The 18,955-nt window shown below is 32.9% G+C and overlaps 1 protein-coding gene across 2 annotated transcripts; it reads left to right on the top strand.

The window, feature by feature from the left end:
* Positions 1–12,477: 12,477 nt before the first annotated feature.
* On the top strand, positions 12,478–16,273 carry LOC139843236 (uncharacterized). Of its 2 annotated transcripts, none has more exons than XM_071833304.1 (4): positions 12,478–12,610; positions 13,085–13,310; positions 14,232–15,309; positions 15,927–16,273. In XM_071833304.1, exon 3 carries the CDS (start codon positions 14,240–14,242, stop codon positions 15,299–15,301), a length of 1,062 nt encoding a protein of 353 aa, XP_071689405.1. In that variant the 5' UTR covers positions 12,478–12,610; positions 13,085–13,310; positions 14,232–14,239; the 3' UTR covers positions 15,302–15,309; positions 15,927–16,273. The 2 variants fall into 2 exon arrangements, with proteins under 2 accessions (XP_071689405.1, XP_071689406.1); XM_071833305.1 differs by having other exon boundaries at positions 13,085–13,245.
* The last annotated feature ends 2,682 nt before the right edge of the window (positions 16,274–18,955 follow it).

Below are 18,955 nucleotides of genomic sequence, written 5' to 3' on the forward strand. Positions count from 1 at the left end.
TTATTTGGATCTTCCTTCGGCGCACCACTAAATTGGCATTGATTAGTCACCATGTGTAGAATTTGTCCTTTGATTTCATAATCTGGCGCATTAATGTCTGGATGAGTAATTGCGTGACCTTGGCCAGTGCGTTTAGCTCTCATTCGGTCTTCCATACTTAAAGGTTCCAGATTCTCCATAATTGAATTTGTTGAATCGGTATCACTAGAGGATTCTGATTTAATGGTTCGTTCCTCAACAATCTCTGTTTGAATAATTGGTGGCTCCGGAGGAAAGTTTAATGGTTCAGGATCTACGAACCGTTCCTGAATATTTTCCGGATTCTCAATTGTGAGGTCGGGTTCAAAAAATGGATTATCGGAAATTTGAACTGCAGTACTTGATCTACTGGATGACGATTCTAAAGAAAAATCAACGGCGGTTATATTTGTTAAATGTCTTGATCTAGTTACAGGTGGTGAACGTACAAAAGGTGGTGAACGTCTTGCTCGGTGCATTCACTGAATATCCTATTAGTTTTTAAAAAGGAAAGAAAAATTATAATAAGTTATTCAACCAATAGACTTTTCTGATTTTGCCCACGTTTCGAATAGCCAAAAGATGCAGCAGAGGGGCAGGATTCGTTTGGTCTCAATATAATTGAGGACTGTTTGGCTCCAATAACCCGGTCCACGTACAAATCCAACTATTACTACGAACCAGAAAATTTTGATGTCTATCAATTTAACCGCTTAAAATAAATTTTCGTAATTTAAAGAAATTTAGAGAAGAAGTAGAGAAAATTCTAAGTCCTAAAAACTAGAATAGCGAGAAATAAGAAAGAAAAAGAGTTCGTCGGAAAAAGGTCGAAAAAGAAAAATGGTTGAAAAAATAAAAGGTGACGGAAAATAAAAATAAGAAAACAGCGCGTCTAAACTTAAAAAGGCACTAAAAACTAAAAATTAAAAGTTGCGTCTAAAAATATTAAAGCTTAAAAGAAATACTATATCCGAAATGGCAATATCTTAAAAAGGTACTAAAAACTTAGAACAGCGTCGCAAAATTCTAAAGCACCTAAATCTTAGTCTAAAGAAAAAGCACTTAAGGGATTTTACGGCAAAGCCTAAAAATCTAGAAGTAAAAATAACTATGGCAAAAATTATGACTTAAAATTAAATACGAGCGAAAAATACAAAAATTACGCTAAAACGAATAAAAAGATACAAAATATAAAAAAAAATATACTAAAAGTTGTAAAAAGTACAATTTTTATAAAAATATTATTTTTATATAAAACTATTAATTTTATATATTTAATAAAACTTAATATAACTTAAAAATACAAATTAAATAAAAACTAAAACTAATTAATTTTAAAATTAAAACCTAATTAATATTAATATTAATATAATTAAACCCTAATTTTGCATTAAATGAGTACCAGGTTTGACATGTCAGAGGACCTCCGCGAATGCGGTATGGTCCAGTTCAAATTCTCCGCGAGTCGCGGAGGGTTCAATTTCAGCTCAGAAGGGTTCGATTTCTATAGGTTCAGTTTTTTTTTCTTTTAAAACTTATATTTTTATAAAAAGAACTTGATAAAAACTTTTTTTTTTTTAAATATAGCGTTGCGCTTTCGGCGTTTATGTTCCCCGGCAGCGGCGCCAAAAATACTTGATGTGCGTAGAGGTGTATATGAAATAGTGTATATTTTACTAGGAAAAACTATTAAATACGATACAATTTTACACAAGATATTTATTTATTTATTTATAGAATGGATATACCTAAACCTTGCTACAACACTTATAGGCAGTGTACCTAATCGTACAGTAGTGTAGTTTTTAGTAAGTCCGGTTTGTTCCACAGGGATACACTTAAACAAGCTTAACGCTATATTAGTTTTAATTTATAAAAATACAAATATATATATATAAGTAATATTATTATTATAAAAATGGGGTTTTTACCGTTTAATGACCGGTTTGTCGATTTTTAAAACTTTAGTCGCAGTTAAAACCTAATGTAAAATATTAAATAAATAAAAGACTTAATTTAAAGCGTAAAGTAAATAACGATAATTAAATTGCGATAAATAAAAGTGCGATAAAATAAAATTACAATAATTAAAGAGTACGAAAATTAAAAGTGCAATTAAATACAATGACAATAAATAAAAGTGCAATTAAATAAAATAACAATAAATAAAAGTGCAATAATTAGAAGTGCAATTAAATATGAAAATAAAGGAATTATGCTTATGTAAACTTTTCGTAATCATGATGTTTGACGTGTTGATTTTAGTTTATTCCCATGGGTTAATTGTTCTTTGTCCTGGATTATTCAATATGTCCGTCTGATTTTTGTCCATAACAGTCCATCAGTCATAAATATAAAGTGCGAGTGTCCTCGTCAAATTATCCTTATACCCGAAGTCAAATATTCCAACTAATTGGGGGCTTAAACTGTAACAAGGTTTTAATACTTTGTTTAATAATTACACCAGAATATCGACTGCGTGTAACCCAAGGTTTTAATACTTTGCTATCAATTATGTCAAGTGTCCTTGTACATAATTTCACCCATGTTTTAATAATTTCATAGACTATTAATCCATTCCCGTGTCCGGTTAAATGAACGATTATTCGTACATATAAATATCCCGCCCATCGTGTCCGATCGAGTGTATATGGTTATTTATAGGGACGTCCAATTGTAAATATTTATATTAAAATTAACAAACTATCATTTAGTTAAACAAATATAAAGCCCATTAATAGCTCATAGTCTAATTTCCACAAGTGTCGTTCTTTTGTTCAAACCCCAATTATGGTACAAAGTCCAATTACCCAATTTTAGTATTTAGCCCAACATCATGATTACTTCGACTTTAAATAAGCATAATAATAACTTAGCTACGAGACATTAAATTAAAAAGGTTGAACATAACTTACAATGATTAAAAATAGCGTAGCGTTACACGGACAGAATTTCGACTTACACCCTTACAACATTCGCTAACATACCCTTATTATTAGAATTTAAAATTAAAATTATAATATATATATATATATATATATATATATATATATATATATATATATATATATATATATATATATATTTAAGTAAATTAGAAAAGAAAAAGAAGTAAATAATCCGTCGAACTGCATGGCCTTTTATAGGCAGATTACTATTTTTGTGTGCTCCGCGAGTACGGTGGGTTTTGCCTTTATAAGCTCCGCGAGTACGGAGCTGTGGAATCCAGCTCACACAAGTTTGGCTCCTAGCTTGTCGACGGATTTTATTATATAAATATAATATAAATATATAATTTATATAATTAATTATATATTATATTATATTTATATACATAATTAATTTGTAACTTTCTATCCGTTACGTCGTACGTTGAAAGCTGACTCTGGTCCCAGTTCTGGATTTTCGAACGTCCTTGCGTACAATTTAATATCTTGTATTTTGCGTTTCGAATCTTGTACTCTTGTAATTTTGAGACATTTCTCATCAATAATTGGAACCTCTTTGATTGTACTTTGTACTTTTGAGCTTTTTGGTCGTTTGCGTCTTCAATTCGTCGAATCTGTCTTTTTTCTTCACCTTTTATTATTTAAATGAATATAACTTGTAAATAGAACAATTGCAACTAAAAGCTTGTCTTCCTTGAGGGATAATGCTATGAAATATATGTTCGTATTTAGCATTATCAACAGCCAAAGATTTTCCCAAATCACGTTGTAGTTCGGTAATTTCCACAACTTCTTCAGGATCCTCTTCTTTGGGTTCCTCTTCGGGATCTTCTTCTGGATCCTCTTCTGGAACCTCTACTGGAAATTGTGAATCTTCCCAATTTTTCCAACAATTTTCACTTTAATGGTAGCACCAACAGTTAACTTTTCCGTTGGTTCATAAGTCGTACGCTTTGACTCAGCCTCCGAATCACTTGATAAGTAAATGAAATCTGAATCACTAGAGATGCTTATATGATCAGATGAAGTCATCTATCACATAATAGCAGGCACGTTAAGAGAATGATATATCTTATAATATTTATATGTTAATAATCTTATGTTTTCAACAATTATATTAAGCAATCATTTTTAAAATAATTACGGTCGAAGTCCAGACTCACTAATGCATCAAAAATCAGTTAGACACACTAATGAAAAAAATTTCTGATTCTCTAAGACCAATGCTCGGATACCAACTGAAATGCCCCATTCATATTAATTATAAACGTTTCATATTAATTGGTTTCTTTGCGAGGTTTTGACCTCTATATGAGACGTTTTTCAAATCTTGCATTCATTTTAAGAAACAACCATAACCTTTATTATTGAATAAAGGTCTTAATGACATAATTTAGATTGTCTATCAAAGACAATCTCCTCAAATAAATAAGTTTTTACACAACCCATTACAATATGATCAAATATATTACAACAAATACTCCGAATGCAAGTTTAAACAATATAAACAATTATGCCGACTCCAAATCTTGACCTTGGGTTGGCATACGACAGCGGAAGCATTTTTAATATTCACCTGAGAATAAACATGCTTAAAACGTCAACAAAAAAATGTTGGTGAGTCATAGGTTTAATTTCTATATAATAATCATAACATTTAATAAGCCACAAGATTTCATTTAATCAAATGCGCAGGATCATTACAACTGCAAAAATCATTCATATGATGAGTCGCCTGGTAACCGACCTTAACATAGAGTGCTTAAGATATCTGGCATCATACATTCCACTATTCAAATGTATGGCAAGAACCCTTCGAAGTACTAAAGCATTTCCACTATTCGAAAATGGGGGTGGTTGGTGCCCGTAGATCTACCTTTAGGATTCGCGTCAATTAGTGTTTTTCACTAATTCTTAGGTTACCAAGCATAATAATAATAAGTACAGATATCCGGTATAACAAAACAGTCGTAGAATGTAGTTTCATGAACTTGTGCTTATTTTGTAAAACATTTATAAATTTGCATGTATTCTCATCCCAAAATAATTTAGATAGTAAAAATGGGACTATAAATCACTTTCATAGATTACTAATTCGTCGAGAATTAGACTTGGCCACGGGTTGATTTATGAACCTATAACAATATATACATATATTAAAATATGATCGAAATATATTCACAATATTTTCTTTATTACGTGTTGATGATTTTAGTTGTCCAGTTAGCAGTCCAATGTTAGTAGTTCATAATTTGTCGTACATGAATAACTTAATATATATCTTGAATCAATCCACAACCCAGTGTATACATATCTCAGTATTGATCACAACTCAAACTATATATATATATATTTTGGAATCAACCTCAACCCTGTATAGCTAACTCCAACATTTGCATATAGAGTGTCTATGGTTGTTCCGCAATATATATATAGATGGGTCGACATGATAGGTCGAAACATTGTATACGTGTCTATGGTATCTCAAGATTACATAATATACAATATAAGTTGATTAAGTTATGGTTGGAATAGATTTCTTACAAATTTTCACGTAGCTAAAATGAGTAGTTTTTACCAATTTTGTTTTACCCGTCATTTCTTCGTTTTAAATCCGTTTTGAGTGTTTCAAGTTGCTATGGTTTCATATTGAACTTAAGTTTATGAATCTAAACATAAAACGTATAAGTTTATAGTCAGAAATACAGGTTACAAGTCATTTTTGTAAAGGTAGTCATTTCAGTCGAAAGAATGACGTCTAGATGACCATTTTGGAAAACATACTTCCACTTTGAGTTTAACCATGATTTTTGGATATAGTTTCATGTTCATAAGAAAAATCATTTTCCCAGAAGAACAACTTCTAAATCAAAGTTTATCATAGTTTTTAATTAACTAACCCAAAACAGCCCGCGGTGTTACTACGACGGCGTATGTCCGGTTTTACGGTGTTTTTCGTGTTTCCAGGTTTTAAATCATTAAGTTAGCATATCATATAGATATAGAACATGTGTTTAATTGATTTTAAAAGTTAATTTAGAAGGATTAACTTTGTTTGCGAACAAGTTTAGAATTAACTAAACTATGTTCTAGTGATTACAAGTTTAGCTCTTCGAATAAGATAGTTTTATATGGATGAATCGAATGATGTTATGAACATCATTACTACCTCAAGTTTTCTGCATAAACCTACTGGAAATGAGAAAAATAGATCTAGCTTCAAAGGATCCTTGAATGGCTTGAAAGTTCTTGAAGTAGAATCATGACACGAAAACAAGTTCAAGTAAGATTTCCACTTGAAATAAGATTGTTATAGTTATAGAAATTGAATCAAAGTTTGAATATGAATATTACCTTGAATAAGAAAGATAACCTACTATAAATAACAAAGGTTTCTTGATCTTAGATGATGAGTTGGAATGGATTAGAAAGCTTGGAAGTAGTCATGAAGACTTGATATGATTCTTGAAGTGTTCTTGAAAGATGGTTGTTTTTATGATGATTAAAGCTTGTAATTGAAGCTAAAAGATGGTGAAAATGCTTGAAGATGATCAAGTATGATGTTAGAAGTATTTTGAGAGAGAAATTGGAGTGTAAGTATGAGAAAATGGAGTGAAGAAATGGTGTGCATTCATGAATACATTTTTTACATTTTATAAAGAAAAAAAGATACTTAAGTTTATTTTCTTGCTAAATAATTCATGAAAGTTGACAAATGATGGTTCCCACATGATCCTTAATCATTTAAGGCTGCTAAGGAGCAGATTTTTATTAGTATAGATGAATAGTAAATACATCTAGAAGCTGCATATTATACGAGTACAATACCATACATGTACGAGTAGAATTTTTGATGAAAATGAATGAGAATGTAATTGTAATCATTTTTGTTAACTAGAAGTACTTTGATATGTGTCTTGAAGTCTTTCAAAAGTGTATAAATACATCATAATACATTACATGTATATATATTTAACTGAGTCGTTAAGTCATCGTTAGTCGTTACATGTAAGTGTTGTTTCGAAACCTTTAGGTTAACGATCTTGTTAAATATAATTTACCCATTTTTATTACACTTAAATGAGATGTTAAATTGTTATGTTAACATGTTAACATGGTGTATTATCATATCTAATATCATATATATATGTGTGAAATACTATTACAACGATAATCGTTACATATATGTATATTGTTTCGAAGTCTTTAAGTTAGTAGTCTCATCTTATATATATAACTCATTGTTATTATACTTAATGAGATACTTAAATATCATTTAATCAAATCATAAATATATTTATCCAAATATATATTCCTTTAATTAATTATTACGATATATGACGTTCGTGAATCGTCAGACAGACTGGGTGTCCAAACGTTTGTATAAAATTCATTACAAATAACCAAGTCTTAATGAGTTTGATTGCTTAACATGTTGGAAACATTTAATTATGTAAATATTAATCTTATATATATTAGCGGAAAAATCCGGGTCGTTACAGTAACCTTGGTTATTTTGTTGTTGACTATAACCTTGGTTTGATAGCTTTGATTTCCTTGGTTGGTATAAGGTTGGTTGTTATAGGATTGGTAATTGTTGTTTCGGTTTTGGTAATAGTTTGGGTTGTAACCTTGGTTTCAGTTTTGGTTTGTAAATCTGGGTGGTGGATTATTTTGAGTGTTGAACGAGACTTGCTTTTGGTTAGGGTTGTAATAGCCTTGATTTTGTTGATAAGAGTTGTTGCCTTGGTTTGATGATCCACCCCTTTGATAATTTTGATTACTCACATAATTGACATGAGCATCCGAATTAATGGGAATATCGTCCAAATCAATATGGTCGCATTGGTTGATTTGACAACAATTCTTTGTGAGATGTGGGCCATCACACCTTTCACACCCTACTTGCATCGCGACTATTGATTGTTGCAACTTATTCAACTCCTTCCCGTATGATTAAAATTTATTGTTCAAACTTGCAAGCGTAATTTGACCGTTGTCACTCTCCACTTGAGCTACACTTTTTCTTGGCAAATCTCGAGGTGAAGAGGTCCATTCGTAAGTATGAACCGAGATATCTTCCAACAAAGTTTTGGCCGCATTCGGTGATTTATATATAAACACTCCTCCCGCGGAGGAATCAAGATTTTGTCTTGTCAATAGATTAGTACCCCAGTAGAATGTGTTGATGTACTCTTTCTTTGTCAAATCGTGTGGTGGACAAGCTCTTAACATCTTCTTAAATCGTATCCTTGCATCATACAAAGACTCATCGCTCCGTTGAGTGAATGCATTAATCTTCATCCTAAGTCATTCAACCTTTGATGGTGGAAATAAGTGATTGATAAAAGCATCACTTAAATCTTGAAAACTCCTAATCGAATTGGGAGGTAAATTCCTTAACCAAACTTTCGCATCACCTTGAAGAGTAAAGGGGAATGCCCTTAACTTATAAGCATCATCAATAACATCCTTGTGCTTATAGAGACCACAAATGTCGTTAAATTGTTGAAGGTGTTCGAAAGGATTCTCCTCCATTAAACCATGAAATAGCACATCTTGATCACTGTGAAGAAATTACCCTCAATTTTCCAATTTCCGGCCCCGATGGGCGGTTTAGTAATAGCAGGAGGCACCACCGTAGGTGAAACCAACCTAGCGTTCCACATCGGCATGTCATTTGGATCATCTTGTTGCTCTTGATTAACCGGTAGACTATGACCAATTGGATTACCCTCGGGATGAATTGGTTGACCGTTATCAACCATCTTTTCTAAAAAAAAATGGCAAAACCTCGAAAATTTTCCTTAATACCCTTTCTTTTCTACGCTTGTAACCCCGTGAACGTGTCTCTCCGGATCGGAAAATGAATGTGCAAACTCTTGATCCTTTTGGGATCTCCTTTTCATACACCACGTTACCTAACCTTCGATCACAACACAAACACAAACGGTTTTCCAAACATAAATAATATATAAAACAAGAAAAGTAACTTTTGCATGGTTGAATCCTTACAAAAGGATTGAACGATTAAAAGCTTAAAACAAATTTACAACTAGCTAACCGCTCCCCGACAGCGGCGCCAAGAAGTTTGATGCTCGTTTCACAAACATATGTTTATCTTCAAATTTTATACTTAAATGTGGGCTCAACTATGTGACAAGCATTCGAGAATCAATAACTCAGTAGTTGTAATTAGCAAGTTTTCCGTTTAAGGTTCGTCCCAAGAGAGCGGTGATTGCTAGTTGAATCGATGAAAACTCATAATCATCCTAAGGTTTGTTTGGTTGGGGGGTTTTGAATTTCAGATATTAAGAAAACTATTGTAATTTAAAACTAGAAAATAAGAGTGATTAAGTAAATATCAACATTAAAGGCATGTACACTTGCTTAATCCACTTGAAGCATTCAGATTGTTCTATTGTTCACTTAAGAGCTAATTGTGTTCAACTTTGGACTAGTATCCCTACTAGATGTTATTATGATCAATCAACACTTACAAATGCCCATAAGCTTGCGTTAATTGAATCTAGTTGAATCATGCAATTGTCATTAGTACTTAACCTAGGTTAAAGTCCCCTAAAACCTTTTGGTGATCAAAATCCCTTAAGAAAACCAACTTCACTATGTTGACTAAGGACCAATTGAAAACCAATCCAAACTAAGACCCCAATCCCTTGAAAGCCCCAATTTGATTGTCTAGATCACCCAAGTGTTGAAGTACAAGTTGTTTTACTAATCAAATCCCTTTGAATGCTACACAACTCATATAATCAAAGTTAAATCCAAAACAAGCATAATGAAGGATCTTGTGACTAATTCTAATGACAAACCATAATTATCAACTTAAATATTCATCCAAACACAATCAATAACATGGATATGAATAATCCTTAGCTATCAAGCTTCATAAATAAGTGCACATAATAAAATCTAGCCAATCATGGCTAGAACAAGATCCATACAAGCTATAATAGTACATCTAAACATCATTAAGCAATAAACAAGAGTATATTATACCAAACTTAAGAAATTACAAAAGTGACTAGATGAAGAAGATGAAGATGATGAAGAACAAGCCGTAGATCTTAATTCAATCTTCAAATTCATGATGTAGAATGAAATAGATGATGAAAACTTGATGTAAAACTCAATAAAATAACTAAGAAACCCTAATTTTGATCAGCCACCACTAATTTACTATTTTATTGAATGCTATCTCCTAAAACCCTTCATCTCTTTCTATTTATACTCTTTCAAAAACTGCCCAGAAATTACAGAGGAACGTCTTTCCTCTTTTAGGAACGTCGTTCTTGGGCTCTTAAATGTGGAACACCGTTCTTAACTAAGAACGTCGTTCTTGAATCGTGCTCCAAATGCCATCATTTTCTGTTTCCATTTCCTTTGTGAATTTCCCAGGTAGAACGTCGTTCTTGGCTTTGGAACGACGTTCTTGATGATGGAACGGCGTTCCTTGATTATGGAACGTCGTTCTTGTTGTCAGGTTGAACACTTTGCAGTTTTCTTGATACATTTGCACACTTTGGTCAATTTTACACCAAATTTACATTTAGAACTCTAATAGCACTCAGAACGCGATAAAACCCAAGATCATAACTTTTCGAGCACTTTGGAAACGAAAACCGAGTAAAACGAGGTAGATATTGCGTGAGAAACATAACGTGGATGAGCAATATCAACATGCCTTAAGATCTGGATCTGCTACTAGGATATCACCAATTTCTTTGGATATAAAAGTAGATGAAAGTTGTCTAAGTTTCCTCTTTTGTTGACATGTATGTTCTTCATGTAAGGTCTTCACAATGAATGTGTCATGCTTTTACCCTTTGAAGCATGTAAAGTTCAACGGCAAATAGGTTTGGGGTTGACTTTCCCCATTCCATAACATCTAATTTTGACCCTATCCAAATCATTCTTCTGTTGCTTTAAGTCTATTCTAATTTCAATTGCATGTTGCCTTGCCCTATCTTTAATTTTCTTTTGATGTTGAAAACTCTTGCCCAACATAAAACTTGTGATAAAATACTTTGACTGTCTTCTCTTCGTTAGTTGATCTTAAGTCTTTCAACCTCAATTTTATTTCAATATCCACTATGTCAGACTCATTACCACTATCAAATTCTTCAAAGTTCAACCCTTCACCTTCATCAGTATCTGAAACTTTGTTTGATTTTAAATCTAGATCATTAATCTCTTTATCTTCATTGCCACCCAAAACACCATCTTCATTACTATATTGTCCATCATCTTCACTAACTTCTTCACTATCATTTTCAATATGAACATCACTATTTTCACATAACATTTTACTCTTACTATCAGTCACAATTCCATATAAAGCAAACTCAAGATCAATCTCATCAATCAAACCTCCTTCAACTACTGGTGTTTCATTATAAACCCTTGCTATACATGTAACCCTATGTTCCACATACACATCGATCAATCTCATCAATCAAACCTCCTTCAGCTAGGAACGTAACTTAACATCTTAACAACATCACATTCTCTAACCAATGGACACAATCCACTATCCAAATCACTACCGGGTTTTCTGAAATGGTAATACATAACTTCATCACCTAAATAACTCAATTCCTTCATAATGACATTTAGTTTCTCCACAGAAAATATAGCACATTCAACAAAATCAAATGGATTCTACAATCCACCAACATAGTGTCTTCTAAGGTTAGAGATGAAGTGACCATGATGATGTATATTGATGGTAAAAAGCTCTTTGTATGCAACTAGAATAAAAACATAAAAAAATCAATGTAACAGTAACATAAACCATAAATAATCTAAAAAAATATGTAACAATAACATAAACCCTAAATATCAATAAAAATACAAAATCTTAACCCTACTCACCATAAACAATCTCGTGATCGTAATCACATGCCTCCGGTCTCTTAATACAACCATAATAATCTGCCATTGAAATCGTCTGTCTTAGGTTTATTTAGAAAATATGAACGAGTAGCAAGGATAGGTTTATTATGAAGCAAGCGTATTGTATTATTATACAGTAGAATATGAAACGGTTAGTTAAGGTCACATGAGTAGCACGAATCTTATACTGACGGCCAGGTTTAACATCAATTATAACATGGAGGAATTTGGGATACATTTTAGCTTTTAAGGATGTATTATGCAGTTTTTTGAATACATGGACGATTTGAGCAAAAAATCATAAACACATAGACGATTTAGGCAATTTACTCAGAAAAATACTATACAATAAAGCTTGAAACCATGTGGGTGGTGGTGGCATGGTAAGATCCTTGACTTCCAATGTGGAGGTCAAGAGTTCGATTCATGCCATATACAAAGTTATTCTATATCATGGCCACGGAGGTTTGTCTGCAATGACTCCGAACGGTTCGTAAAGCTGTAGTCGCCCTGGAATTAATCTGTTAAAAAAAAATTTTAAAAAAAAAAAGTTGGATTGAAAAAAATACAATAAAGCTTGACGAGACGATTGAAACTCATCCCCAATATTCCTCCCCGTTTCTCTCAACGATCAAAATTGACTCAAAATTCGTACAATTGCCTGTAAATTATCTTCAAATTCTTCAATACATACGCGTATAGGAAGCAATTGATGACTTAATCGAATTGTAATTTCGTACCTCTATTTTTACGTTTTATTTCGGATTAATTTGATTGATTATTCGTTGATCTGATCTCATTAATTTCTTTAATTTGTTGATGCTAGCATAAACCGATCATATCTAGGCCCAACTTTTGTGTAACTTGAAAAATTATCGAATTTTATGCAAATTGAACTTGAAGCTAGGGTTAGGGTTTTCAAAGAGATGAGTTGAAATCCGAAATTTTGGATATTTCCCCTGTAAGATACAAAAAACCTAAATTTTTTTAAGTATACTTCAATTGTTTTAAATTTATAGATTGTGATAAACTATTTCTGAGCACAGATTTAGGGGTTTACAACTATATATAAATTATACTGTGTTGCCTTGTTGATTTAAGCGACAATATTTACGAATACGAAAAACAATGTTGTAGATTGTTCTTATAGATTGGATATTATGCACATGACCATTGTTTTCTATACTTTGGTACAATTGCAGGTTTTTGTGAATCAAGGTAGATTCAGCACCACTATTTTTTTTTCAGTTTCGAGGCGGTATATGTTCAAGGTGTAAACTTTTACAAGTAATTATTTGATGCATTGGACTATTGAGTGACAAGCACTATCATGATACAATAATATCAGTTAAAGATTTGTAAGGTGATAATCTTGATAAGTTCGTAAAGTTCTTCTCATAAAGACCGTTCTTAAAGTGCATTTTATTGGTGAGTTCGTATATGCATGAATGAGTCATGTTTCTAACCTTCATTTGTATGATCTTATACATCCAGATATCTTGTTTACTTTGCTGCCGACTGGCATATTATATCGAGTAGTCCACTAGATTCTTGTTTAGCTTTCGAGGTATCAGATTATGTGATATGTTTACGAATACACGTATTAACTTCTAGAATTCAAATATGCTATTATGTTATGGTGAGTTTTATAAAATTGGTGAGAGTGTTATTCGTGGTTTCACAGACTTGATACATAAGTGAAAGTGACTGTCTACCATAGCCGTCTCACATGTTGTTTTCTAGTATATGCATTTGGTTTAGCACACAAATTTGGAACAAAGGTAGTTATGATAGAGTTGTTATGCATGTCATTCGTAGGTATTGCTGCCCTAAGCCATTTTTGTTTGAGTAACGTAGCTATATACAGTTTTGACTCGCTTTATTTAGGGTTTTTTGTTCCATGTTTTATACTTGGTTCAACTTTTGTTCATCTATGTTAGTGGTTCTATTTAGTCTGTATTTTGTTCGTGGTTGCACACGTTCAGACCTTGTCAATAGCTGCAGGAGTAAATTACAATTTTCGTCCCTGTGCTTATCAGAAGGAAAAAAAGGTCTCAACTTTGCTAAGTTAAAAAGTACATAGTTTGGGTAAATTTGGCCTTTTCACCCTCATCACATTAAGCTTCTTGTTTTCGGCCTTCAACAATGGTTATTTAACAAAATAAATAAATAAATAAATTATGGCATCCTAAATCACTAATGAACGCATACATAAACATTATAAAATTATAAAGCAAACTTATAACTTTCTAACAAGCACAGGGACAAAATTGTTATGTTTTATCTTTATTTTTTTGGGTGAATCAGTTGCTGTCTACTCATTTAAATGTTTTAAGTAACGTATTACAGTGAAGTAGATGGCGAGTAGAAAAAGGAAACTATCAAGTGATGCTGACATCAGTGCACTTCACAAGGAATGGGACGAAATTTCTTGCCCTATATGCATGGACCATCCACACAATGCTGTTCTTATCCTCTGCAGCTCTCATGAAAAAGGCTGTAGATCTTTCATTTGTGACACCAGTTATCGTCACTCAAATTGCCTCGATCGATACAAAAAACTTGTATCTGAAAGCAAAGAACCTAACCCAACTCCACCTAGTTTGATACGTATTGGCAATGATCCAATTGAAGCTAATGGAATCAATGAACCAATACAACCGAATGAAATTGATGGACCTCTTGGTTCTGAGAGTGTCGGTAGCAGTAACAATAATAATAATAGGTCAAGTGCAAGTTCAAGCTCTTGCCTAAAATGTCTAAAATGCCCTTTATGTCGGGGAAATGTAGCAGGGTGGGAAGTGGTGGAAGAAGCTAGACAATATCTAAATTTAAAATCGCGAAGTTGTTCTCATGAATCATGTTTGTTTTCCGGGAGTTATAGAGAGCTGAGACGGCATGCTAGACGGGCACACCCGACAGCCCGCCCGTCTGATGTTGACCCGACCCGTGAAAGAGCATGGAGACGTTTAGAGCATCAAAGAGAATATGGTGACATAGTTAGTGCCATTCGGTCAGCCATGCCTGGTGCGGTTGTTTTTGGTGACTATGCAGTTGAAAACGGAGATGAGCGGGTCCCGGGTGAAGTTAGGGAACGGGGTATAGGTGAAGGAGGGAATAATGGACATTGGTGGACTGCTTTTTTCTTGTTTCAGATGATTGGGTCGATGGAATCAGCTTCTGCGGAACGTAGAAGTGGTGCGAGAGCTAGGGTTGGGTCTAGACACCGGCGTCGCCGGCTAATGTGGGGTGAAAGTTTACTGGGTTTACAAGATGATGAAGATGATGATGATAGTGATGATGAGTCATTTGGGTTGGATTTAGTGAATGATAATGATGAAGATCGTCATCCTTCTGAGATCCCGAGGAGGCGGAGACGTAGGTTGACTCGGTATAGATCTGACGAAGATCAATCATAATGAATCTGGTAGTCTTTCATTTTGTTCATATTTCATTAGAGGTGGCAATTTTTGGTAAATTCGCTTTGATGAAAGCAATGTAATTATCAGAGGTAGATGTGTTGGGTGGGTTGGGTAGCGGATCAAATTCGGAACGTGTCAAAATGGTTATCTGGTGGGTTCAAATGGGTAGGGTAAGGTTGACTTGCAACATTCTTTGCACAAAATTTTATTTATAAGAAGCTAGTGTTTCAGACACATCTACAACATTTATGTTAGTAGTGTCATTTTTGCTTTTTTATGAATTCAACATACACGTTGGGCAACTTATTACATACTCAACCCATTTGGTATGGGTCATGACATGCTGAGTTGGGTGACCTTAGACGCTCTTTGTGGAAATTTAAGTTTTTTATAATCCCCAAAAACATATCTTTTATCATAAGCATTAAAGTTAAACGTTAGGCAACTCTCATCCCATTTGGTCCATGCCTTTTCTTTGCTAAGTTTCTTGATTTTACCTACTTGACGTGTTATAAATGAAACATAACCAAAATGTCCAAATCCATCTACAATCAAACGGGTCAAACATGCCATCTTTAAATTGTTTGATCTCTTCAAACCCCTCATCGTTTTCCTGTTTCAGTTTTTTGCAGATAACGGCAAAACACGATTCTCCAATTTGTGTTATTGCTTTGTTAGCTCAGGTGAAAAGATCAGTCGTTGGATTTGAATTTTATATCCGCATTATCTGCAAAGTTATTTCACAAAGAAAGAGGAAGCAAGTGAAGGCAAATTTATTTTGTTGACATTCACAAAATCTCCAGTGTTTGGTTTTCATGTTATTATTGGCTGCAATATACTCCCTTAGGGTTATTATGTTGGATGTTAATGTTTATGGGTGCTGTTGGACATTTGAATTACCTTTTGTGTGCTTGTTTACACCATTTATGTCAACTATATTTCATTTAATATATGGATATGGATTTCAATTTCAATGCATTACTGCTGTAATCACATAAATCTATATATGTTATTTTGTGGCCTCTGTGGATATCGCATATAATTTGCAATAGTTACTATATTGTAAATTGATAAGTATTCGAGTAGTGGTTGGATGCTTGAATATCTTCTGTGATGACCCAAATCCGACCTTTACCTGGTGACCCAAATTGAACATTGAGGCTTAGTGGGTAGCTAACTTTGTTACGAAATATTGATTTGGATTAAAATTATCTGTTAAAAACCGAGGTTTTGATAATTTCATGAGAGGTTTGAGGTTCAATCTTTACTAGTAGCAAAGTTTAGGGTGGATAGGAAAATTGTCGGAAATAGTCACGGAATAATCCGCTTAGGCAAATGTATATCCAAGTAAAAATTACAGTTTATTTAGTAGCCTGAAAGGGAAAAAAGCTTAGCTGTTTATTGAATTCCGTTGCTAACAACAAAAGAGAACAGAAACCATTGTTAACACAAAAGAGAAACCATTGTTAACACAAAAGAGCACAAGCTTCTCACAAACAGAAATGGACCTTATCTTTTATGTTTCAAATCTTATTTAAATTTCTCAATTTATTTTTAAATTTTTCTTGTTTTAATTATTTAAATTCAAATTAATCGTTTATTTTATCCATATACTATCTGTAGCTGATTCGTTTGAAGACATGGTAGTAATTATCAATATAAAATGTTACTTTAAAACCCTAGATTATATTACTGCTTCTGCGGCTGCCACCTTCCTTCTCTTCCGATCGTCTCTTCCGGTTTGTAGTTCCAGGCTGAGATTCCTTCTCTGGCTACCGGCATTTCGCCGGTGGTCCGGTTCCTTTTCTCTTTTTTTATCGATTTTTCGTCGGAGGTGATCGTCTTTTTATCTGGTAGAGTTTAGGTTTATTGTTCTCCTTTCTTCTCCCGTGGTTGGGTCGCTTTTCTCCGGCAATGTTCGGGCCTCCCTCTTCCGTTGCTACGCCTTATGCTTTCCTATCGGATCCCTTACTTTCTTGGATCTCGCTGTCGTTGATTCTCCTCAGTGGCTTTCTGGTTTGTTCGTGGTTTTGGTGTGGTTAGATCTCTCGCCAGATTTGTTGCTCATCGCCGGAGTTTGGCTTTCTCTGGCATCGCTATGTCATGGTGTTGGTAACTTTTTGGTTTTCAGATTCCTGTTTATGGCGAGCGGCTAAGGTGTGGTTTCGGAAGTTTTTTCGATACTTTTTGGTCGGTTTGTTGCTGGTTGTTACGTTGGTGGGCGGATTTGTTTTCCAGCTGCTATTTCAGCAATTTTTCGGCAGGTACCCCGTTGTTTTGTTTATTAAATTTGTTAGTATAGTTTGTTATTTAAGTTTCTGTTAGGTATAGTCTTGGTTTTACTTTATTTACTAGATTAAATGGGTTTGTTCACCTTGTTAGTGAATCGTTTAGTCTGGTTAGTTTAGTTAGACTTGGCCTCATTGGATTCTTTTGTAATGTTTGTACTGTTTAATCTTTGGATCCGTTCTAATGTTGTCGTTATTTGCCAAAAAAATGTTACATATAAATTAGAATCTAGAATAATGAAGTTTCTCCTAGCCTGGTCGCAAAGTTTGTTTGAACAAATTTGATTTTTGTTGTTGGTGCAAGTTCAAATTTTGCTATGTTTTTTAGGGATTATATATCGGGAGGTCAACAAAGTTTATTGTTTTGTGTTTATAGCCACTAATATTTGAAAATGATTTTGTGGGTCATCCAAGTTTATCTTCTCGTGTTTGTAGGTCAACCATATTCTAAAGTGATTTTGTAGGTCATCCAAGTTCGTATGTGTCACGACCAGGAAAATCTCGACTAATTTTAAATCAAACTCTCGATAGATATTATATTTTGACATGATAAGTAAAGACCGTTATGTTGCGTCTCAAAATTTTTGAACTATTTTCGTATATTTGACTTCGACCATTTCCGACGATTCACGAACAATTAATTGTAAATAGATATGTGTGTATATATATATATATATATATATATATATATATATATATATATATATATATATATATATATATATATATATATATATATATATATATATATAATAATTGAAAATATAATTTGAAATATTATATGTTGTTGTTATTAAAATTAATTATGTAAAATAAAATAAAAATATGATATTATGATAATTATTAATTAAAACACATCTATATAAATAAAGTATATTAAATATATATATTGTGATTTCGAATCTATTTAGTAAACGACAGTAACACTCAATTGTCATTCGATCCATATTAAGCAAATTAAATTCGAACTTATGTGATTTAAAAATAAACGGTGATTCGAAAATGAGTTATATAATTCATAGGCTTATTCAATATGTATTTAGGAACTATTTGTTAAGTTAACTATATTTTTTTTTTATCTGGGGTCGGGCGTGGATAGTGAGTTAACTTTTATTTAATAATTTTAAATAGTTAATGATCGAATTTTATACCATAATGACCAAAATAAATAAATATAGTTAATTTAAAAATATGGGATTTTTCTGAACACTTTTATCCGCCATTGAATCATCAACGGAGCACGAAATACTATTCCTAATAAAACTGTCGGCAGATATAATTGGCTTCTGATAATTGTGCATGTTTGTAATATTAAGAAATTGATTTAGGATTCATTCATTTATTAAAGTTAATTACTGTGCAC

This window comes from Rutidosis leptorrhynchoides, chromosome 4, assembly GCF_046630445.1.
Source record: "Rutidosis leptorrhynchoides isolate AG116_Rl617_1_P2 chromosome 4, CSIRO_AGI_Rlap_v1, whole genome shotgun sequence".
Taxonomy (NCBI): Eukaryota; Viridiplantae; Streptophyta; class Magnoliopsida; order Asterales; family Asteraceae; genus Rutidosis; species Rutidosis leptorrhynchoides.

Coding starts and splice junctions, on each gene's coding strand:
- LOC139843236 (XM_071833304.1), top strand. CDS start 14,240: ATGGCGAGTAGAAAAAGGAAACTATCAAGTGATGCTGACATCAGTGCA.